Source organism: Rana temporaria, chromosome 4, assembly GCF_905171775.1.
Source record: "Rana temporaria chromosome 4, aRanTem1.1, whole genome shotgun sequence".
NCBI lineage: Eukaryota > Metazoa > Chordata > Amphibia > Anura > Ranidae > Rana > Rana temporaria.
Genome location: NC_053492.1, coordinates 64971948 through 64981933, shown reverse-complemented (window position 1 = coordinate 64981933; position 9986 = coordinate 64971948). Strand labels below are relative to the sequence as shown.

Sequence of the window (9986 nt, the reverse complement as noted above, 5' to 3'; positions counted from 1 at the left end):
TGTATATACATTTGTACTTGTATACATAGCTCCTTTAGGCCCCTTTCAGACGTGCGAACCGTATGTCCACATTTTCATCCATCCGTTGCGGATGAAAACGGGACATACATTGGTCCCTATGTGATTGCGGGTGTAAGCTGATGACTATCCGCTGACATCCGTAATCACCCGCCTCCGCAAAGATTCGCAAAATCAGATGGAAGAAAATCCTATTTTTCTTCTGTCTGGCGGATCGGGTGAACACGGACATGCGGTCCGTGTTCATCCGATCCCCCCATAGGGGAGAGCGGAGGAAAGACAGGGTGGTCCCTACACAGTGTGCTGGGACCGCCCTGTCAGCCGACGGCTCAGCGGGGATTTTACGGAGGATCCCTGCTGAGCTTGACGGACACACGGAGGCGGATCATTACTGAGCCCTTAGTCTTTAGCCATTACAGTACTGTGTATTATTCTGTATTTATTGTGCACAATCATAATGAAATGAGTGCATAATAGGTCTAGCACAGGTCTCCAGGTATTTGCAGACGTGTAAGTTACACTCCTTTTACAGCTACAGTATACAGGCAGCTATTTAAAGTGATTGTAAACTCAAACTTTTTCTTTTTTAAATAACAAACATGATATACTTACCTGCTTTGTGTAAAGGTTTTGCACAGAGCAGCTCCATCTGCGCTCCCGGCTCACCTACCCCTGCTGAGTGCACATATACCAAGCTGCTTGCTCTGGGGACACTAGTGTGTGCTTGTTCCCGAGCTGACAGAGTGTGGCTCAGCACCGCTCCCCAGCTCCTGCTTTACTGACTGTGATTGACAGCAGCAAGAGCCAATGGCTCCCGAAGGTGTGTCTGAGCCGATGAGGAGGGAGAGCAAAGAAAGCCTCTGCTCTTGTGCACATCACTGGATCAAGATCGGGCTCAGGCCTGTATAGGAAGGTTTTTTTAGGTTCATGCATAGAATGCCTTTAATCCAAGGCTGCATATGTTCCCTTGCTGGTCAAACCTTGACAGTCCCCTTGCGATGACATCACTCCTCTTCTGGATCCTGAGAGGACCCTACCACTGGACAGCCAATGGAAGAGGAAAGAAGACTCAGGACTGCAGAGACAAGTGCCTACGGATTTAGGTATGTAAAAAGGGATTTTTTTTTTTATAATACAAGAATCAGTTATGCCGCGTACACACGGTCGAACATGTCCGCTGAAACTGGTCCGTGGACATGTCCGACCGTGTGTACGGCCTAGTGGACAGGTTTCCAGCGGACAAAAGTTTCTTAGCCAGCTAAGAAACTTGTCCGCTGGAAACATGTCCGTCGGACATGTCCAATGATTAGTACACCTAATCGGACATGTCCGCTGGTTATGACGTGTAACCAGCGTCCCGAAATCCCGCGCATGCGTCGAATTGATTCGACGCATGCGTGGAAGCATTGCACTTCCGTGTTTGAGAACGTCGGTGTCTTCTACGTCACCGCGTTCTCTGTCCGCTGGGATTTTGGTCTGATGGTGTGTACACACATGAGACCAAAAGCTCCCAGGAGACATGTCCAAAAGAAAACGGTCCACAGACCGTTTTCATCGGACATGTCTCCTCGTGTGTACCTCCTCGTGTGTACGGGGCCTCAGAGGAAAGTGGGAAGCGTAGGAGGAGGCTAATCGTTATCCTAGCTATGGACTTTATATGTTATTTTCTGCCAGCCTTACGTTCACTACAACCCTTGCCGTACACATTTTCTACATCTCTGGGTAGGTTTGTAAGCTCTGGAGAGCTATGTTTGCTAGGCACTCCATAACATTTTAAGTGGAAAGCACCCAGCCACCTTATTTTCCATAATTCAATAGCAGTATCCACTTTCATAAAGTAAACAGTTCTGTACCCAAACACTGTACAGGTGACAAAGCTCAGACCTCCCACATCCTAACGGGAAGAGGTGACTTCTGCAAACACAACGTGATCAATTCATTCTATTGTGCAGCACCAGATAAACACACAGCACAGAGCTTGTAATAAGACTAAGGCACGTCTGTATTATATGTCGCTTTGTATCTCCCAATATCGAGTCGCAGGATACTGATCGAATTAGAGGTAAGAGAAGCGGAAGAGTTTACAATTTTTTAATTGCATAATTATAAGATTATAATTAGATTATAATTCCTTAGTTCTTCATCTAAGATTTCAAAACACTGTACATAATGTTTGCTAGATTAGTATTTGTTCCAACTAGATGCTCTTTGTAATTTTGGGCGGATTTACGAAAGCTGGTGCAGATGTCCAAAGTAACCAATCTACTTTTTACTTCAACTTGTTTAATTACGTTTTTTTCAATAGAACCTAGAAGCTGATTGGTTATTATATGCACAGATGCACCATATTCTGAGTGCACCAAATATTAGTAAATCTCCTCCTTTGTTTCCATCATTTGCCTGATAGTTTACATTTTATATTTGAAAAGCATGTTTAAATGTACACTATATTACCAAAAGTATTGAGACACCAATGGCATCCCAGTCTTAGTCCGTAGGGTTCAATATTGAGTTGGGCCAACCTTTACAGCTATAACAGCTTCAACTCTTCTGGGAAGGAAATTTTAGTTCTGACAAGACCAACAGATATTTTTCTGTAATTTGTAGCTAATGTAATTGTAGCTAAGGAAGCCACTACATCCAAGGACTTGTAAGCTGCAATATATGACAGTTACGTCGTTGGTAGTCTAGTTTCCCGTCGCAAAGTTAGTCGTCGTTTTAGGTGCCCTAACTTTACACAGCCCACGTATGGGCTGTTTAAAGTATGACCGTCGTTCCCACGTCGAAATTAAATTTTTTTTTGTTCTTGCGTAAGACGTCCGGGAATACGAAAGTACGCTACGCACGTCGCCGCTCGAAAAAATGATGTCACTTCGCGCAAAGCACGGCGGGGATTTTAAAACGGAGCATGCACAGTAGGTCCGGCGTGGGAGCGCGCCTAATTTAAATGGCACACGCCTCTTTGAATTACGCGGGCTTATGCCGGAGGCCGCCGGTGTAAGTTTTCTCGCAAGTGCTTTGAGAATCAGGCACTTGCGATGAAAACTTGCGGCGGTGTACGATACGCTACGCCGCGATTCTACGTGAATCTGGCCCTATATTACCAAAAGTATTATGACACCTGCCTTTATATACACACACATGAACTTTAATGACATCCCAGTCTTATAGCCAGATTCAGGTAGACGTGCCTAACTTTAGGCAGGTGTAGCGTATCTCATATACGCTACGCCGCCGTAAGTTGGAGAGGCAAGTACAGTATTCACAAACAACTTGCGTCCCTAAGGCCCCATACACACCATAGAATCCATCCGCTGAAAAATCCCAGCAGATGGGTTTCAGCGGATAGATCCTATGGTGTGTACACGCCAGCGGATCTGTTTCCGCGGATATTTATCCCCTGGGATGGATTCCAGCAGATCGAATATTTGCTGACATGCCAAGCAAATCCATCTGCTGGAATCCATCCCAACGGATGGATCCGCTGGTCTGTATAGACTCACCGGATCCATCCGTCCGAAGGGATCCCCCGCATGCGTCGTAATGATTCGACGAATGCGTGGAATTCCTTATATAACAGCGTCGCGCACGTCGCCGCGTCATAATCGCGGCGACGGCGCGACACGTCATCGCCAGAGGATTTCGGCGCGGATTTCAATGCGATGGTGTGTACACTCCATCGCATAGAAATCCGCGGAAATCCTCGAGAGGATTTATCCGTGGAAACGGTCCGCTGGACCGTATTCGCGGATAAATTCTCTCGTGTGTATGGGGCCTAAGTTACGGCGGCGTAGTGTAAATGTGCCGGCGTAAGCGAGCCTAATTCAAATGTGGAAGAGGTGGGCGTGTTTTATGTAAATTAAGCATGACCCCACGTAAATGACGTTTTGAACGAACGGCGCATGCGCTGTCCGTGGACGTAACCCAGTGCGCATGCTCCAAATTACGCCGCAAAGACTCATTGGTTTCGACGTGAACGTAAATTACGGCCAGCCCCATTCACGTACGACTTACGCAAACGACGTAAAACGTGAAAATTTTTACGCGGTTCCGACATCCATACTTAACATTGGCTGCGCCATCTTTTTGGTGGTTTATCTTTACACCTGAAAACGCCTTACGTAAACGGCATATCTTTACTGCGACGGGCAAGCGTACGTTCGTGAATAGGCGTATCTCGCTGATTTACGTACTCTAGGCGTAAATCAACGTACACGCCCCTAGCGGCCAGCGTAAATAGACAGCTAAGATACGACGGCGAGGGCGGTCGTATCTTAGCAACATTTAAGCGTATCTTAATTTGAGAATATGCTTAAATATACGACGGCGCAGATTCGGAGTTACGACGGCGTATCTACTGATACGCCGTCGTATCTCTACCTGAATCTGGCTATTAGTCTGTAGGGTTCAATATTGAGTGGGCCCACCCTTTGCAGCTATAACAGCTTCCACTCTTCTGGGAAGGCTGTCCACAAGGTTTAGGAGTGTCTATGGGAATGTTTGACCATTCTTCCAGAAGCACATCTTCAGTCATCCATCTCTTTATAGACTTTGCTTTGTGCACTAGTGTTCAGTCATGTTGGAACAGGAAGGGGCCATCCCCAAACTGTTCCCACAAAGTTGGGAGTATGAAATTGCCAAAGTGTCTTGGTATACTGACGCCTTAAGAATTCCCCTCACTGGAACTAAGGAGCCAAACCCAACCCCTGAAAAACAACCCCACACCATAATCCCCCCTCCACCAAATGATTTGGACCAGTGCACAAAGCAAGGTCCAAAAAGGCATGGATGAGCGAGTTTAGGGTGGAGGAACTTGACCGGCCTCCACAGAGCCCTGACCTCAACCCGATGGAACACCTTTGGGATGAATTAGAGCGGAGACTGAGAGCCAGGCATTCTCGTCCACATTAGTGTCTGACCATACCAAATGCGCTTCTGGAAAAATGGTAATTTCCTTAGACACACTCCTAAACCTTGTGGACAGCCTTCCCAGAAGAGTTGAAGCTGTTGTAGCTGCAAAGGGTGGGCCAACTGGATATTGAACCCTACGGACTAAGACTGGGATGTCATTTAAGTTCATGTGCGTGTAAAGGTAGGTGTCCCAATACTTCTGGTAATTTAGTGTAAGTGAACCAAAAAATATATCAATTAAGAGATTGTTTTAAAATACATTGCATTCCTCTGTACCTACATCCCCAGAATTACAAGTGAAAAACTCTAATGCCACGTACACACCATCACTTTATGTGATGAACAAAAACAACGTTTTTAAAAACGTCACTTTAAATGACCGTGTGTGGGGGAAAACGTCGTTTTATGTCTTCTGAAAAACGGCAAAAAAAAATTGAAGCATGCTTCAATTTTATGTGTCGTTTTTCAAAACGTCGTTTTTTACTTCACAAAAATTGACCGTGTGTAGCAAAAAACGTTGTTTAAAACGACGTTTTTACACCCGCGCATGCCCAGAAGCTAGTTATGAAGCGAGCTTCAATGCAAAAACGTGGTGAACGTAACCTCGCTTTGCTAGAACATTGTGAGAAAAACGATGGTGTGTAGGCAACTTTGTCTTTGAAAATTGAAGTTTCAAAAACGTAGTTTTTTACTTCACAGAAAATGTCTTTTTTTTCATCACATAAAGTGATGGTGTGTATGCGGCATTAGCCCAAACTGGAACTTTAATGGTAGTAAAGGGCACATTTAGTGCGCCGCAATGTCTAAATGGTGCATTTTAGAATCACCTGAATTTGGTGCACGAGTCGCGGTCTGAACCAAAAGTGTCGCAGCTGCTTCATGACTTTGGCAGAATATATTATCAAGAGGGATTAATACCAGAAAAGTGATGCAGTAGCATTATTTAGTTCACCCCCCCCCCCGCCCACTATATATTTTCACGCCATGTAAAACTTAAACTGTGTTTACTAAAATGATGAGCTAATTTCTATGTACAAACTTCCAACATGTTCAAAGCTAAATTCCATAAATTTACAGTCACTTTTTGCGATTCGGCACTGCGCCGCTTTAACTGACAATTGCACGGTCATGCAGCGTGGCTCCCAAAAAAAATTGACGTCTTTTTTTTTCACACAACTAGAGCGTTCTTTTGGTGGTATTTGATCACCGCTGCGGTTTTTATTTTTTTATAAACAAAAATTTAGCGACAATTTTGAAAACAATGCAATATTTTTTACTTTTTGCCATAATAAATATCCCCCAAAAATATATAAAAAAAAACATTTTTTTTTTCTCAGTTTTGGCCGATACGTATTCGTCTACATATTTTTGGTAAAAAAAAAATCGCAATAAGCGTTTGATTGGTTTGTGGCGCAAAAGTTATAGCGTCTACAAAATAGGGCAGGGATATGCAATTAGCGGACCTCCAGCTGTTGCAGAACTACAAGTCCCATGAGGCATAGCAAGACTCTGACAGCCACAAGCATGGCACCCAGAGGCAGAGGCATGATGGAGGCTGGAGGTCCGCTAATTGCATATCCCTGAAATAGGGGATAGTTTTATGGCATTTTTATTAATAATTATTTTTACTAGTAATGGCGGCGATCAGCGATTTTTACCGTGACTGCAACATTATGGCGGACACAGCGGACACTTTTGACACCATTTTGGGGCCATTGTCATTTTTACATCGATCAGTGCTATAAAAATGCACTGATTACTGTAAAAATGACACTGGCAGTGAAGGGGTTAACCTGTAGGGGGCGCTGAAGGGGTTAAGTGTGACCTGGGGAGTGATTGTAACTGTAAGGGGGTGTGGCTTGGCGTGACATGTCACTGATCGCTGTTCCCGATGACAGGAAAAAGACGATCACTGATATGTCACTAGAAAGAACGGGGAAAGGTTTGTTTACACTTACTTCTCCCCGTTCTTCAGGTCTGTGACCCGATCGCAGAACACCGGCGGCGAACAGGTCCACAGGTCCTGTTTGCGCGGTCACGAAGCTACCGACCGGGTCGCTAGTGCGGTGCGCGCAACCAACGGCTGGGATCTTAAAGGGGACGTACCTGTATGCCCATATGCCCAGCCGTGCCATTCTGTCGACATATATCATCGTGCGGCGGTCGTCAAGTGGTTAATTTACTTTTTCAGAAGTAGATGCTACTGACAGCGTGTCTACAAAATGAAAATGAACAAATTATTAAAAATGTTATAACTCACATTAAGTACCAGAAGATGTTTTCAGATTTTACATTTGACCAAATATGAGTTCTAACGGCCCAGTCGATGGCGCTTTTCCCTTCCTATATTCACACAGAAGCGGTGGGGAAAATCACGTGATTCTTTGCAGTGCGATTTGCTTCCATTTATTTTGTTTTGATGCAAATTGCACCACAAAATGTCGGTACTCCGAAAGTATAGGGAGGGATATTTTAATGAGAACCTCCACTGCCCATCAGCCTAAGTTCACATGTATGGAGGTGCGGGACTGCGCTTAAATCGCACACAAAATGCGTTGCTGCACGGACAATATGTGGGGGTGCTATAAACTCTTAATGCCACCCCCACAGACTGAAAAATGTGGTGCAGTTTCCCGCACGTAGAAATCACATGGGGCCAGATTCACATATAATTACATTGCTCCTGGGCAGCGTAACGTATGTGATTTACGTTACACCGCTTTAAGAACAGAAACAGGTAGGAATCTGCTACAAAGTTTGTTCAAATCCTTTCAAAGTACATAGATCTCACTTTGCTTTAAGTCTGTTTTTACTTGTTTGTCTTTTTTTTTTATTATACTACTTGCATCTTTTATCTATGAACAGGATATGTCGTCAATGGATCCACTACCCAAACACCGTCCCAGGTCTGCTCCAGTTATAACCAATGCCTATGTCCAGAACAAACGGGAGGACGCATGTCTATATGAGAAGTTGGACAGCATACATTACCAGCACTATGCCGGCCTCATCAAACTGAAGCAAGCTGTAGGCCACATCGTAAGACAAAGGAAAGTCCTGCTTACCCAACGGGCCATTACGCCTCAGTCATCTGTGGATCACGTCCTGGATGAAATCCATACCTACAAAAAGGATAAACAGGGTTCCAGTCTCAGTAAGAGCTTCTTGCCCACCAGCACAGAACTCTATGCTGACAACAGTACACGTCCAAAATGGCCTCCATTTTGTCAGGGTTTGCCCAATGTATATAAACATCGAGAAGCAAAAACGTTCCCCTTTGTCACCTCAGGCAGAATAGTTCCACTCATGGAAAACACAGAAATGACATTGGTGGAAAGCTCAGTAAGACATCCACAGGGTTTGGAGAAATTAGCAAGGAGACCTCGAGCTACCTCAGCCTTGGAGAGGAGATCACACAGCAGTATGGATTTACTGACGTACAAGCAACTCAGCGAGATCTCCTGTATAGAAAAGATTTCTGTGAGGGAAGCTGAGCGCCAAAAACAACAGATGCAAATGCAAAAAAAGAACATGAACAAACAGCTGGACAATGCCCTGCAAGAGAAAGTGCACAACTTCCTCAAGAAGCTTGAATAAACACTCAAATCCACAGTTCATTGTCCAGTATGTATTGCTTGAATAAATACTGCTTAACCTCTAGGGCTCATTTACACTTGCAGTTGGGGGGTGTGGAAAAAAAAACAATGTAACCGCATCTTTACCGCCCCCCAACCACTCCCTTATAAAGTGATTGTAAACCCTTAGGCCCCGTACACACGACCGAACATGTTTGCTGAAACTGGTCCGCGGATCAGTTTCAGCAGACATGTTCGGCCGTCTGTACAGCCGAGCGGACAGGATTCCAGCGTACATTTGCCCGCCGGGCCTTTTTCGAGCGGGCAAATGTTTCTAAACTTGTTTAGAAACATGCCCGCTGGAATCCTGTCCGTCGGACATGTTCGGTCGTCTGTACAGACCTACCGTACATGTCCAAGCGGCCACCATCCCTCGCATGCGTCGAATGACTTTGACGCATGCGTGGAAGCATTAAACTGCCAGGGCCGCGCACGTCGCCGCGTCATCTTTGCGGCGACGGCGCGGCCTCGTCGCCGCGTATCGTGTACGCGCGGATTTCTGTATGATGGTGTGTACAGCCATCATACAGAAATCTCCGGGCGGACATGTACGCTGAAAACGGTCCGGCGTACGTACGTTTTCATCGTACATGTTTGCCCGTCTGTACGAGGCCTTACTTATACCCAGTGAAGTGACTGGCCTCAGGTGATACACAGAGGTGAAACAAAACATCCTGCATAAGTTGTACCTGTTTATCTGCAGTCTTATATTCTTTACCGCTATTAAAAGTACAGCATTTATAAAGCTTGTCGGTACTGTCAGAAATCAGGGTGGTGGAGAGCTGAAATTACACACGGCAAAGCTCAGTGAGGAGAGCTCTGAGAGCTAATTACAGGGAAGGGACACCCCCCCCCCCTTCACACTACACAGGGGGGTCGAGTGAAAGGGGGGTCGAGTCTATCAATCACATGCGATGTGCTGGATCACCTGTCACTTTTTTTCACTTGTCACGAAAAATTTGTCAAAAGTGACTCATGCTGAAGACATAAATAACACTTAGTGGTCTTAAAGCAGGATTCCACCCGCAATTTTTTTTTTTTTTTAAAAGTCAGCAGCTACTAACAGTGTAGCTGCTGACTTTTAATAAGGACACTTACCTGTCCAACTTGCCCGCGCTGATGGCCCCCCCGATGCCGATCCCACGATTGATGCAGGTCCCGCGCCGCCATTCACACTAGGGGAAACAGGCAGTAAAGCCTTACGGCTTCACTACCCATTTCCTACTGCGCATGAGCGAGTCTCGCGCCGACTTGTGAATGGGCGGCTGCTCTCTGAGAACACACACAGTTCCCAGAAAGCAGCGCACCCCATTCACTAGGAGAAGATGAAGAAGAAGACGGACCGCGGCTACGAAAGAGGCAGATTACTAACTTCCGCATAGCAACAGGTATTTCGGGTGAGTATAAAAAAAAAAAAATTCA

At 45.4% G+C, this 9986-nt stretch overlaps 1 protein-coding gene across 1 annotated transcript; it reads left to right on the top strand.

Moving 5' to 3' along the window:
• The first annotated feature begins 1887 nt into the window (after window positions 1-1887).
• LOC120935294 lies at window positions 1888-8541 on the top strand. Its single transcript, XM_040347434.1, has 2 exons — window positions 1888-2080; window positions 7795-8541. The coding sequence occupies exon 2, from the start codon at window positions 7798-7800 to the stop codon at window positions 8524-8526; it is 729 nt and encodes a 242-aa protein (XP_040203368.1). The 5' UTR covers window positions 1888-2080; window positions 7795-7797; the 3' UTR covers window positions 8527-8541.
• Window positions 8542-9986: the final 1445 nt, after the last annotated feature.